The sequence below is a fragment of the Labrus bergylta genome, chromosome 12 (assembly GCF_963930695.1).
Source record: "Labrus bergylta chromosome 12, fLabBer1.1, whole genome shotgun sequence".
Taxonomy (NCBI): domain Eukaryota; kingdom Metazoa; phylum Chordata; class Actinopteri; order Labriformes; family Labridae; genus Labrus; species Labrus bergylta.
This window is the reverse complement of record NC_089206.1, coordinates 21564392-21579338: the sequence shown is the minus strand read 5'-3', so window position 1 is coordinate 21579338 and position 14947 is coordinate 21564392. Positions and strand designations below refer to the sequence as shown.

At 42.5% G+C, this 14947-nt stretch overlaps 1 protein-coding gene and 1 pseudogene across 1 annotated transcript in view; one reads left to right on the top strand and one right to left on the bottom strand.

Annotated features, from left to right (window-relative positions):
* vps13d (vacuolar protein sorting 13 homolog D) overlaps nt 1–8993 on the top strand; it is a 60107-nt gene extending 51114 nt beyond the window's left edge. The window contains exons 66-70 of the mRNA XM_065961033.1: nt 965–1097; nt 2059–2254; nt 3797–3928; nt 4194–4434; nt 7958–8993. Coding sequence (XP_065817105.1) covers nt 965–1097; nt 2059–2254; nt 3797–3928; nt 4194–4434; nt 7958–8089 — 834 coding nt within the window. The 3' untranslated portion in view covers nt 8090–8993. The remainder of the gene's footprint in view (nt 1–964; nt 1098–2058; nt 2255–3796; nt 3929–4193; nt 4435–7957) is intronic.
* A 1535-nt stretch (nt 8994–10528) lies between these two features.
* The window catches only part of LOC109981525 (immunoglobulin superfamily member 21-like), a 35187-nt pseudogene continuing 30768 nt past the window's right edge, over nt 10529–14947 (bottom strand).

Here is a 14947-nt window from a genome sequence, read left to right as displayed (position 1 = left end):
CTGCACATGACCGGACATGACTGAAAAGAAGGGGGTGGGTTGGTTCCTAATCCCAGCGCGTGGACTCACAGGCACACCCAATCAGAGCCAATTAAAATAAATTCAAAGCATGGAATCTTGTCAAAAACCGAAAATACTGCAATCCACGAGCGCCTATTGGACTGTGGAGGCCGTACCGACCAATTCAATTATATTTTTCAAATTGTGGTAGTAAAGCATGTGGAGGACTCCTCAATTAAAGGCAACAAGTGAGCAGAGGAGAGGTTCTGGGTCAGTACTTCACAGCTATCACCGTAATGTTAGCTAGCAGGACTGCAAACTCCACATGTTGAGAAGAGATGGTACGCTTAAGAGCTACACAGCTGCTGCATGGATGGGTACAAACAATGGAGTGTTTTTTTGTAAACAATAAACAGCTGTTAAATTGTAAATTGTAAATTGTTCTCGACCGACTTCATGGATTCAATCAATCTCACTTTACAAACGTAGAAGTTGCTCCTCTTACAGCTGCTGTGTTAGTTTTGTTTTTTGATCCGAACTTAACATTCACAACATCACAGTCACAGAGTTACACTCACATGCAAACTGATGAAGGCAGCGGTGGAAAGGCTTTGAAGAAAGTTATGTAACAGCTGTCTCTCCCTTTAAAAAAAAAAAAATGATCATACCTGAATGACATATTTTCTCTGGAGGGATCATTTCTGTTTACGCTGCCTGAAATTTCAGACACAACCTGAGCATGTTGAAGACGCAAACGAGCACTTAAGGTGGAATCTGCCGGAGTCATTACAAACCTTTAGAAGCGTTTCAATCTTTTTGGAAATTATGTCAAAATAGTGCCCGAGTTCAAAGATACAGGACTTACCTATTAACGTGAATAACAAGTCAGACTGTAGTGATCACAGTAAAGAAGCAAATCAGAAGAAGAAACAGTCTCAACATCCTTCTATTTCCTGTGTGTTAGTTTGCAGGGACTTTATCAGACGGGCTGGGGAAGACCATGGACAACCGACACCAGAGTGAGCGAGAGTACATCAGATACCACGGCGCCACCAGCGGAGAGCACCTGGTCGCAGGGATTCATGGACTTGCACACGGTACGACCTGCAAACGTGTATATTTCTGGTTAACAAGGTACACCTACAAGGCCAAACACGCACTACAGAACAAACACCTAGCTGTGGGAGTGTCAGCTAGGAGTCACATATTATCCTGTGAACTAATATGTGTCTACAAACCCACCAATGATGAGAAAAGTCCATCCTCTCCGTCTTTTGCCTGCTCCACTTTTCAGAAAATGTGTGCTCAAACAGGCCGTTTGAAGATTTTCCCTTCATGACATCACAAAGGGCAGTAACCCCTCCCCCAGGTGGGTGACACTCCCACAGCTAGGTGTTTGCTCTGCCCTCTGAGTCTGCCTTCTCACCGTAAACAACAGGACATGGAGCGAGAAAACCTGAGACCACCCAAGCCCTTCCAGAGAGGGGGCGTGGTCAGACACAGCTCATTTACATATTTAAAGGTACAGACACAGAAACAGCAGGTGACCTTGTGACCTTTAAGATGACAGAGATTGTATCATTTAGAAAAAAATACTTGGACAACCTTGGTAAGCTCTGTGGTAGAATGAGCTGTTCATGAGCATCTAGTGATCTATTTCATTAAGGCGACTCAGCGTATTGCTCTGAAAACTGTGAGGAGGAAAAGCTCGTAATAAAACCAGACAGCTTGCTCTGCAGCACATCCTGGATATCTGTTTATTAGACTGATCCAATGATTCATGGAAGTAACATGATATAAAAACTCTAGAACGTAATATATCATGGCATGCTACACTAGGTATCTGAGAGTTACACACTGGGAAAACACAAATCTTAGCAAGTATTTAATTTTACTTAACATGGGCCACATTCACCTGAGAAGTCCAGACGAGCATCTTATGTGGATACATTAGAAGAAAAATACAACTCACAGGACACACCTGCAGGTATGACTATCAGTCTATTACCTTCACTATGTGAGCTTCTGGTAAAACTGGAGCTTCCCTCGTTCCCGCAGGTATCATCGGAGGCATGACGAGCATCATCACGTCCACAGTGGAGGGGGTGAAGACGGAGGGCGGGGTCAGTGGCTTCTTCTCCGGCCTGGGTAAAGGTCTGGTGGGCACTGTGACCAAACCTGTGGCTGGAGCTCTGGACTTTGCCTCAGAGACGGCGCAGACAGTCCGCGACATGGCCAGCCTCAGTAACCACAGGTGGGTTATGTCAGGACACTTTTTCATGAAGGCACAAAAGGACATTTTTTGATTGGTGACTCTTCAGACTAACAGCGTCACATTAGTGAATAATAAACAAAATGAACATGTTGAAAATAAAGATCCAAAGTGATGATAAGATAACACTGAAAAAAAAAAGAAGAAGTGTGTCTTAATAAATGTATAAATATAAGTATATTACCTACAATATGTAGAATGTCAAAGTGACTCCACCCTCTTTTTATACAAAGTCATAGGGATTTTGAATTACTGATGCAGGTCAACAAATCAGTGACATTAATCTAAACTTCCTACAAACTTTCAGGCGGAACGTGCAGATCTACCACCGTCTAGAAATGACATTTCTGTACGTCGATTAAGTCATTTTAAAGCAGCATAAAGCCACAAACAATGGTCCAAGACAGTGTTTTCCAAACTGGGGGAGTCATGGAAAGTTTAATGGAAGAGGTGGAAAATTGCAAAAAAAACCAATAATGTTGTTTGTAACCGTTTATGAAGGTTTATTTTGGGGCATTTTATGCCCTTATTATTTAGAGACAGGACAGTAGATAGAGTGAGAGAGTGGGGAGTGACATGCAGGAAAGGAGCTGCAGGTAGGACACTGAAGCTTCAGTGTTTAGCCAGCTCTGCATGGGTCGCCTTCAAAGCGCCTACCTTCTCTGGTCCAAACAGATCCAGAGCATTCAGGACCAGAATCTAAAGTTAGAAGGAGGACATACTGGCTGCTGCATTGTTGTCAGAGAAGCCAGCACTTCAACCTTGTGGTTGGAGTTATCTACAAAAACTCAGCACACATTAGACATTGTTCTCCCTCGTTCAAGATTTTAAAGTATGTAATTGTGCGGTTATGGAGACAGGCCAAACCTCACTAAAAGAAACCCAGAGCTACGATAAGTCTCTTTTAGCCCTTCAGCGATCAAAGAAAGAGTTAGTGATTAACATAGAATGAGATGGTCACAGGAGAGAAAGCAGGATGTCCAAATTTAAATGTTGTGTTATTCAGAAAAAAACAGCTCATGACCGCCGTACAACCCCGAGTCACACAGAGGACAAACAGAGAAAAAAAGAAAGAATGAAATGATAATGCTTTTCTCTCACCGCCTGAACGCAACCATAAAAACACAATCGGGCTGCAGGAGGCCGATAAACGATATCAAACTAAAACGGGGAGAAAACTGGATTTCTGTGTTTACACGATCCACAAACAGAAACAGAAAACGTTGTCTTCAGGCTTTGCATTGGACGATTCAAACCAAAGTCACAAACCCACCGTATGCTTAATGGACGAAGCCTGAGTGACATCACCCGTCTGTTCCTGCAGGGGGCTTTAGAGTCCCATCGATGGCGGTCTCGACGCTGGAAATGCCGTCTCACCCTAACTATCCTTTCTCTCTGCATCTCCCTCGACCCTAACAAGAATGAACTGATATCTGCAACAGAGCAGACGCTGTGAGGTCCTGACTTCCTGCTTGAACATGAAGAGTGTGTGTTTGAAGTGTTTGTGTTGTTGATGTCGTCCAGGCTCAGCGTGCAGCGCGTCAGGAAGCCTCGCTGCTGTAAGGGTCCTCAGGGTCTGCTGCCTCGATACCTGTCCACCCAGGCCGACGGTCAGGAGCAGCTCTTCCACCTCACCGACAACATCCACTCTGAGTTGTGAGTCTCTCTCTCTCACCCGTCTGTATTCCTACATGCTGAGTTCTTCTGACACTCTGCTTACGTGCGTGCGTGTGTGTGTGTGTGTGTGTGTGTGTGTGTGTGTGTGTGTGTGTGTGTGTGTGTGTGTGTGTGTGTGTGTGTGTGTGTGTGTGTGTGTGTGTGTGTGTGTGTGTGTGTGTGTGTGTGTGTGTGTGTGTGTGTGTGTGTGTGTGTGTGTGTGTGTGTGTGTGTGTGTGTGTGTGTGTGTTTCACCCCTCGCCAGCTTCATCGCCGTGGAGCCCATCGACAGCTACTGCGTCCTCATCTCCTCCAAAGTGGTCTACTTCCTGAAGCCCGGGGAGTTCGTCGACCGAGAGGCCATCTTCCTGGAGGTCAAATACGACGACCTCTACCACTGCCTCGTCTCAAAGGATCATGGGAAGGTTTACGTGCAGCTCACCAAGAAGGCGGAGAACACCAGCAGCGGGGTGGCCATTCCCGGCCCCTCCCATCAGAAACCCATGGTGAGACACTTTCTTCTTTTTTTTATTCCACACTTTCTGGATAAGAACAAACGCTTTAGGGTATGTTTTTATTCCCTCGTCCTCTGTCGGTATTTCTCCATGAAGATAGATTTAGTTTCACTGTTAAATGTCTTCTCTTCCATCTCTCCTCACAGAAATTTACTTTGAAATAAATTAAAACAATTCATTTCATGTGAGGAGTTTTCTGCTGGTTAGAGATAATCGCTGTAAAACAGTTTAAACAAAACAACAACAAACACACATGAAAGTCGTTGATCTCAACCGTCATAGCAGAGTGTTTTATTCTGAAAATCAACCGGATGTTTTCATGTAGTTTCGGTGTCTGACTTCCTGTTCCCCCCCTCGATCTGCTCTCTGGTGAATTCATACTCCGTCCTCCGGCTAAAGTAGAAAACCTCATTTTCAAAAATTCCACCACCAGGGGGCTTCTCATCGAAACAATATCAAAAGGCGACATCGAGGCTGGAGGGGAATCATGGGAGTTCTCTCTGCTACTCCACCCAACCCCTATTAAAAACGACCTCTGAGTTGACCGTAGTCATGACGACCGGGTGAAACCGACCTGAGAATGAGAATATGTTTACAGATGAGCTAAAGTATCCAAGTATAAGTATAAGTATAATGTACATGACGTTTTTATCACAGCAGCACACACAGCAGCTTTCATCAGCAGCTCACGCTTCCTTTGATGTAACGGTTTGTGTTTCCATGGCAACAATAAACATGTTGTGCCCGTCATGTCAGAAGTTCTTTTATCAACACCCGTCAGGTTTGGTCAGTCTTATTAAATATGCTTTATTTTTTTTAGTTCCTGTACCTCTAACACATATCTCAAGTTTTACATTTAAATTTTTAAAATGTTTTTTCATAAGCACAGACGTTCAGGGGAATAAAAAAACATTTCCAGCTGAGTCAAAACACGTCAGTGTTTTTTCTTTTTTTAAACGTGTGTGAAGGTTTAGTCATGGCATGTTTGGATCCAGATCTCTGAGAGAAAAACAAAGTGACTCAGAGTGAGCAGCGTCTTGGCTCGCGGCGCCTAAAGCCTCGCAGAAGAGCTTTTGAGATTCACTCCTTCTTAACATAAACTTCATTATTTATTTAGTGTTTTGACCTTTTGTAGTTCATTTCAGAGTGGAGGAAAGCTCTATGGGTAGTTCAGCTCCCGATCAAAGTCTCATGAACACTGAATGAGCTTCTTAACGCTCACTCTGCTGTTTGTTACTGCGTGGCTCTGCTTCCAGTAATGACGCAGGTGAGAGAACATGGGGGGGGCTTTGCTCTCTCTTTACACGTTACTGTAACAACCATTTGAAGACAATTCTTGTTGTTTTTAACATAAATACCAAAGTGAAAAAAATAAGAAGTAGCAGCTCCCAGAAAGAGAGTCTGAATGTCTTGAAACGTTGACCCACGTTCATTTTTACAAATAATCAAACTTGATTCTCTGACACCTTCATGGCCGTTAGGCTGTAAGACTGAAATGAATAACATTATACGATGAACTGTGAGAGCAGCACTCTGCAGGATTCAGCCGCCTCAACGTCCTCTTTGTGTCTCTTTGATTCACACGTCAAATCAAACGTCAAGGTCGGAGTCAAGCAATTCAAGAAACCTGAAGAACAACAGCTCGCCTATTCGACTTTTTTGTTTTTCTCAACTGTGTTTCAAATGAAGCCTTTTGTTTTTAGATCCACCATGAGGCTGATTTGCAAAATCTGTGCAGTTCTCCAGGTACAGAAAGGACAGAAATGCACAGAAGAGACTGTTATAGTGTGTTCACACTTGCAGAAAACTCCTGAAAAACTCCTGGTACTTCCAGGAGGAGCTTCATCTGTGAACGCAAACAGGCAAATTTTTCTCTGAGATTTAAAAATGTGAAAGCAGCTTTAATTTGTTTTAGTTCAGAAGCTTTTCACACAGAAGCTGAATCCCCTTCCAGACCTGAGTATCTCTGCCCACATCGTTTTTATATTTCTCCCAGCTGTTCAAATAGTTCTGGAGGTGTGTTGTATGAAAGCAAACAGAACAATCCAAGCGATGTAGGTGGGATTAAGAACAGTTTGTCATCTTCCTCCATGCGCAGAAAGAGGGAGGGAATATAAAGATGGCTCTGAAAGAGATGAGTCATGCTTACTTCTCTACAGAGCCCACACTAACACCTTCTCCAGTCAGGATGAGTGTTTTCACTGACTCTTTCATTCTTGAAGTCCTGATTAAACACTCCTGGTCACACAACACTAGGAGCTCTGATTGGTCGGGGGTGGAACTCGTTTGGTGTCATGTCTCTAAGCAGGAAGTCTCAAAAGAGGACAGGAAGTACAACGGACTATCCATCCATTTTCTTCCACTTACCAGAGTTCGGGTTGCGGTGTCAAAGTTTTCCAGCTTCTCTTGGAGGATTCTGAGGCGTTCCCAGGCCGGATGAGATATCCCTCCAACGAGCTCTGGGTCTCACTCAGGGTCTCCCCCTCAGTTATCCAAAAAACCTCCAAAGTGAGGCATTCAGGAGGCGTCCTAATCAGATGCCTGAATCACCTCAACTATTTCCTTTTTTATGTGAAGGAGCAGCGGCTCTACAGTGTTAATCTCGTCAACGAAATAAATGACGAAAATATTCGCCGACGAAGGTCTTTTTAAATTAGTCAACTATGACGAGACGAAACTGAAACGCTATTTGACGATTTGATAAAAAAATATTACCTCATCATCTAACTGACGAAAATGTGACGAAACAAAAACTACATTACAAGTGAGGATTATCACGTACCCCCTCAGCTGTTCTAAAATCATTGTAAACCATAGCATACTTCATCAAAGGTGTGCTTGTGTGGTGAGTGCAACAATGTGCAGCCTCTCTCCTGCAGGTCCGTGAAGCCCCGCCCCCTGGAGCTTCAAAATAAAGCTTGCGTCTGATTTTGTTGACTAAAATATCTTCTATTGTCGTCAACTAAAATGATGTGCAATCTTAGTCAGTGACTAATTGACTAAATTAAATCAATAACAAATGAATAATATCTGACTCAATATAAAAGGACATTTTCGTCTGGAAACTATGACTGAATTAGAAAATGGTGTGAAGATTAACACTGGGAGATTGGGTCGGGAAATCTTTACCTTCAGGGTCAGATCCCTCTTCACCGCGACGGTCCGGCACAGCACCCGCAGACACTACTGCCGACACTGCACCAAACCGCCTGTCAATCTCACGCTCCATTTTACGCTCACTCATGAACAAGAGCCCGAGTTACTTGAACTCTCTTGAGGCAGAGACTCGCTCCCCACCCGGAGGGAACACTCCACCCTTTATCGACAGAGAACCACAGCCTTTTTTTTTTTTTTGTGATTTTTAAATGTCTCCTCCTTCTAACGTTTTCTTTGTCCCTTCATCATGATGTCATGTGTGAAGCACTTTGAAACGACTTGCTGCTGAAATGTGAAACACAGATAGAAACTCTCCTCGCCTTGCCGCTAACCCGCGTTCCCCCGTTCCTCTCCTCAGGTCCACGTGAAGAGCGAGAGTCTGGCCATCAAAATCTCCCAAGAAATCAACTACGCCAAGAGCCTGTACTACGAGCAGCAGCTGATGCTCCCCGCCAGCGAGAACGAGGACTACCTGCTGCTCGAGTCGTGATGATCACATGACCTTTTTTTTTTCTACCCGAGGAAGCTTTTCTTAAATCCCCCGAGCAGGAGGGAGGACGAGGTGACTTTTATTCTTTTTTTTTTTGTAGACCTCTGAATTTTAAAGTGTTTGACTAAATGCAGGAGAGGGGAAGAGTCAGACTCTGGTGCACTCGATTTAGTCCTCCATGTTTGACAAGCACACACACACAAACGTTAAAATAACTAAACCATATGCAAGGCAGTGTGTCTGTGTGTGTGTGTAAATGTAGAACACACACTGGCTCTCTGTTCATACGACCTCCTATCACACAGGTGTTTTGTTCTTTATGTGAATAGACAGAAATGTAAATAGAGCTACAAACCAATCCTGCTGCCCTGCTGTGTACATACTGTATGAATGAATAATGAAGTATAACTACAGAAGCTGATATAATGTGAAATGTAACAAACTGCCTTTAAAACTCTATTTTGTTTATAAGAGACTTTAGTTCAATCAGGAAGGAAGGGAGGGGGGGGTGAATTGCACTGACACACACACACACTGGAGCTGCCTGTCACTGTCTCTCTGCCTTTTACAATCACAGACCTCCAGACTTTTATTTAACGACCCCGTTTTTCTTAACGAGCCCCCGGTGTTCATTCTCACCTCTCGTCTGAAGGAGCTCGTCGGGACTTCCAGGCTTCACTACACGTCGCACACAAACTCGTTAAACATCTGCATGTTGGTTGTCAACAAAGTTTTTTGGGGGGGGTTTGGGTTTCGGTGTCCGATGAGATTTTCTTGAGTGTGTGAAAGTTGTGATAGAGAGGAAGAGGAGGGGGAGAGTCCAGACAGGATGCGGACTCAATCTGTGATCCTGTAAAATACCGCTCACATGGGACTGTGCTTCCAATAAAGCAACACAACTGCAGCACTCGATGTGTTCGACTTGTTATTTGCAAAATGACTCAACAATTCACAACAAACAAAAACCACAAAGGTCTGAATGTTTTAGCAAAAAATCTGACAAAATGAATCTTCCTCACTCAGCAGGTGTACGTTTTATCCACTGACATTATCCCTGAGTTTAGCGGCCATCTGTTTCATACCATGTTGTTGCAGTCAGACGAAGGTAGAGCTGGTTATTAATCTCTCTGATTAATTAGCGCCTAATCAGTGGTGAAAAAATCTGCTTTTTGCCGTTCAGGGGAAAAGTAAAGATGGCAGCTCAGAGCTCTCCCACTAGATGCCACGTTTACATCTTTATATTGGCAGAGTTAGTATTTTGAATATTTTGAGTTTATTACTTGTATATTTATATATTTAACGTCTGGTATCAGACATCTGCAGGTTTTCTCCAACAGACTTTTGTTGAACTTGTACAGTGACAATAAAAAAATATTTTCTTATGTTGCAAACACAGAGATGGAGTAAAACATGGGGAAGAGCTTAGGGGTATGGAAACAGTTATAGCTCATATGCACTCTTAGTTGTGTATTTATCAAACTTTTTGTCATAGTCGCAAATGTCAGTGCACTTTGCATATTTTTTAGAGCCCATATTATGCCCTTTTTGGGGTTTGTATATTTAATCTATGTATCTACTTTTGTACGTTCACAATAGCTAAAGTCTGAAAAAAGTGTCTGTTTTCATGTACTGCTCCTCCTTGCTCCCTCTATGCTCTGAGTCCGTCAGCTGCACTCTGTTGAGCCCACACTGTTAGACCCCACGTGGGCCAAGTCTGCTCTGATTGGTCTGCCGATCCTCTCTGTCGTTATTGGTCAGTTGCTCAGCACAGAACTAGTTCCAACTGATGTTTATGCTGCATTCATGTGACTTTGGGACACGAAGGAAATACAAGTTTTGAGTTGGAAAATGTGCAAAAAGTGGACGTTTGCTCAAGTTGGAACAACAGCAGAATTAGGTGCCTCACTTGTTGACTTGATGACAATTTTAATATCAACATGGCGGGCAAAAGATGTTCTGTTAACGGTAAGAAACTTTTTATTAATTCACATATTGCACGTCAACTGTTTGCTCAAATATTTGTAATATGATGTTTCCATTTGTGGTTGTCCACATAGAGTTATCTAGACTAGAATGAAAAGTAATTTATTAAAATGAGTTTATTACTTAACCTTTTTTTTTTTTTTAAAGTTAGGTAATATTAAACCTGGAAACAGTTTAACACCGAGTTTAAACTCTCATCAGCGAGGTTCCACATCTTTGTAGCATCTATGTTGTTTGTTGCAACATTTTGACTTTCTGGATTGAACGCATGTGAACACCGAAGTTGGAAGAACGACTTTACAACTCAGAAACACAGACCATCCGAGGAGCACCTGAATGCAGCATTAAAGGTGGAGTCAGGTCAGCAGCGTTTTTCTTTGCATCTTGTAAACACAACATTCAAAAATGTCAAAGGTCAAAGATTGTCATGACAAAATGCATCTACTCAACAGTCAAGTCAGTTAAAGTCAAATTTATTTCTAAAGCACTTGAAACACGATAATCTCAGCAAAGTGCTTCACAGAGACGGGCGAAGAAAACAATGTGAAAAGCTTCTTTAGAGTCCAGCAGTAACAGGAGGGTAACGCCAAAGAAAGGAAACAGAAACAAAGCATTCATCAGAAATAATATCTTAGATCTGGTCTCTAAAGGGGAGCAAAGAAAACAAGTAAACACACCGACTCAGCCCCCCTGAAGCTTCAGGTGAGCAGAGCTGCAAAACAGAGACAAAGCACATACAGTTCATTTAAAAGTCTTCGTTTCTGAGAAGGCAAATCATCTCAAAGGGTGTAAAAAGAAGACGCTCTGCGCACAGCACTGTCAGTCCTTAAAGGTGCAGGTGATGGCAGGAAGTACCAGCTTGACAGAACATAGGTGGATTCTGTGTACACAAGAGAGCTGAACTGACTAAATAAAAAGAAGTCTTCATGTGTACGCTGAATCCACATATTTTCTGTCAAGCTGCGAGATAGCATTTTGGTGTATTTTAACTGTGGCTCTATTTGTTAATAATGAGGAAAAGTTTCAGCAGGCAGAACCACAAACAGGCTGTAATGCTGGTCATGTGTGTCGGACGTCATTTGACAAATCAGCAAAGAGATGAGAAGCATACTTTCTCCACAGGGGGCACCAAAACCAACAAAAAACAAATATTCCTCGCAGGAGCTTTAAAGGTCACTTACTCTCCTCCGTTTTAAGAAGTCTCAGAGCTCCTCAAAACGTGTGTGAAATTTCTTGTTCTAAATCCACTCTGATCCTGTATTTGATCATGTCTATAAACCCCTCTATTTCAGCCCTGCTCAGAACAGGCTGTTTCTGTGTCTGTACCTTTAAATATGTAAATGAGCTGAAAAGTGGAGCAGGTAAAAGACGGAGAGGATGGACTTTACTCATGATTGGGGGGTTTGTAGACAGACTAGAGACACATATTAGAGTTAGAGGAACATGGTGAAGTGTTTTTTGCATAATTTGGGAGCTTTAAGAGTGAGGACCTTTTTAAAAAAACAGAAACACCTTTCAAAATGCTCTGTTCCAAACCACCAGACTCCATTGACAAAAACAACATTTTTACCTAGCAGAATCAATCAATTAATCAATCATCATTTGTATACTGCCAATTCATAACAAGTGTTATCTGGAGACGCTTTACAAAAAGAGCATATGGGATAATAAAGAAAAACCAAGTGAGACAGCAGAATCACATCGGCAACAAGCAGCTGCACAAAGCAAAACAGACGTTGCACTGCTACAAATCAAACATTCAAAGAGCCTTAACAGAGGCTATCCCTCTCTTTCTCTCTCTGGTCACCTGCAGAGTGAACACACCTGCAACATGTATGAAGGACACAGAGCGAGGGAGAGCAATCACCTTCTAGTTCATTGGTCTTAAATGCCGATCGTATGAGTGGAAAATATAAACCTGGGCGGCCCACCTAGGTGAGAAACACTGCACACTACCTGTTCCCCCCTCCTGAAATCTCTCCGTGTCCCCACAGGGGGGCGAGCGCCACACTTTGAGACGTCCTGAACAATGCGATGGAGGCGGCAGGTAAAGAACAACATCCCCTAACAGGAACATACGTTTTCTGTTGTTGTCAGTGGAGTCCGGGGGTTTTGAAGGCAGCGATGTAAAGTCTATTTCTGGTGAAAAGAAGGATGTTACTCCTCAACAAAAAGGTATTTTCCTTTTGTTATTCCAATTTCAAAACTTTGGGTACCTTTTAGTCAGGAGATTTATAATTAAAGTCATGTTGAGCGGGGGTTTTTTGAATGTATAAATCATAGCTTCTTGAGAGGCGTATAATGAGCACACTAGTGATGATTCATCCAGTCTGGAGTTGTGCATGAGAGCTGGCTAAGCAGACTTTCAGGACCAGCATTCTCCTGTGCCATTATTCCCTGGAATCTGCAGACAATTTAAAAGGGAAATCACACACTCTACATCAAAGAACTCCTTCGGTGTGACGCTGTGCGAGCTTGTCCTTGTGATCAGTGACTTGAGCTATAGTAATCCATCAGCGCAGTCTCACAGTGTGACGGCATGTAGAGAGGCATCTGGACCTTTTGTTCTGTCTGATGCTGTATCTCCTCTTTCTAAATGTAAAGCGCTGCAGCACTCTTTATGTTTCAGCAGCTCGGAGCGTAGGCTACAGCCAGGGGGGGGGGAGAGCAGGTTCCTCAGGTAAGTGGAGGTGGGAGGTTGGAGGTGGAGCAGCAGGGCCTCGGGTCACGTCAGCTCAAAGGTGAAGCTCAGCAGCAGCAACATGGAGGTTAATGTGAGGGAGCGCTGAATGACGGCTGCATCGATGGCTGCAGAGAGAAGATACAGAAATCAGTAAGTATTGATCGAGCACTTTCCCTGACTGGAGGTCGATGCTGCCGTGAGCTCGCAGACGGGTGCAGAAATTGTTATGCCAGCTTCAAACCAAACAAGTTTTAAATCGATTTTCCAACAGGTGAAATAAAATCAGTTTTGGAGCACTCTATTCCCCTCATAGTTTAAAGAAAGGTATCATTAAAGCTCTTAATTTTGCTTTTAAAACAGTGACTTTAACCAGTAGGGGCACTTTCTCCAGAGCCAACCTGGTAGTTTGCATTTGAATGTGCAGCGTTTCTATATATGCTGCGCGTTTTTCTAAATGTATGTCGTTTCATCAGTTGCTAAGCGTTTGACCCCTACCGGCCACCGTAGAGAAAAACATACTGAAGAACAGGAAACATGCAGCAGCAGGTTTATTAGAGCACAAAGATGGTAGAGGTGGCGTGCAGACAGTCTATGGACGCCACCCCCTCCCACTTGCTCCAGGTGAATTCTCCTGATTATATCCTGCTGCGTTCTCACATTAGCTCACTCTGACTTTCTGCAGAATAAATATGAGGAGGCTGGAGGAGAAACACATGCAGCTCACCCTGAAAACTTCAGGAGTTTTGAGCAGGTGTGAACAAGGCTTCATAGTCTGTTAGATAAATGTTGCATATGAGAGGATATCAAACTAGACCTTTAAAATATGTTCAAAGTCTTTAGGTGTAGCCAAAATACCTCACAGGCATTATGCAAACCTTACTTTATGACATGCAAAAAAGTTTTCCTACTAGGAAGTCATTTGCATAATATCCAAAGTCTGGAACCTGAAGCTGTTTCCTCGTCAGGATTTCTTTTAGTGTGACTTATTAAATCAAAAAAGACTCCTCAAAGGCTCTCCCTCAACGTCCATCAAAACCGATCCACTGTTATAACTGTTTCTATTAATCATTCCAAAAACAGTCAGAGCTGCTACCTTCTGTAATATATACTGCTGTTAAAAATCAAACACCACATATCCTACTGTCTGAAGAAAAACATAAAACAGCTGCACGTTCCAAAGTTTGAACTCCATCCTCACCCCCACCATGAGCTGCATGGCGAAACTCTTTTAAGCCCTCTGATTGGCTGTTCCCCGCTGCAGAACTCAGCGTTGATTTATTATTTATGAGTGAATTATTTATAAGTCAAGCTTGTTTTTGTCAAGCTCAGTTTATTGTTCATACCGATAATTTAACTGGCAGAGATCCATGTCCGTCTAAGTCTATAAAAAGTTGGATGGTAAAAGCTCCAACAGGAAGCTCTCAGAATCAAACCTCAGACTAATAGAAGATGACCAAGCAATTTAGTTAATGCAGAAGTGCCTTAAAGCTGCAGTAACTCCAATGACCAGCAGGGGGCGCCTCCACTGGATGCAAACAAAGCCAAGTCGTTTTCTCTTCTTTTATACCTCAGAAAACAACATGTCCTTAAGTTTATGGTCACATTTTAAGCCTCGTTCTATTCAACATTTAAGTTATTTCGTAAATTATCTTCAATTTTTTTGTGAAAAAGACAAAAAAGGAAGGTGGACTAAAGGGGCGTGGCCACCTGTGATTGGCAGCTACCTCAACAGCTTGTCAATCCAGAGAGAAGACACCCTTTTGCAGAAGTATGATCACCTTGAATTCCCAGAAAACCAAGATGGTGTCGGCCAAAACCTTCCGGTTGAGAGGCGACCAACTCTACCACTGAACCACAGCCGCTCTAATTTATTAGAATATTTGTGTTTTTTTATGCAGATGATACAAGTCTATATCTATATTTCCAAAGAGCATTATTTATCAAATGATTGTGTCCTACTTTATTTTACACAATTTTTAAACTCTTTTTATATAATTTATTTTAAGTTATAAATATATATAGCAATTTGAAGCTCTATATTTTTATTTATTTATTATGTACAGGCAAAAATTAAAACATAAAATCATAAAATGACTTACAGTAATATGACAATACGATTAAATGTCACAACATTCAGGAAAGACAAAAATCAACAAAACGCAAAAAATAAAATTCACTGGATTCTTCAGTAA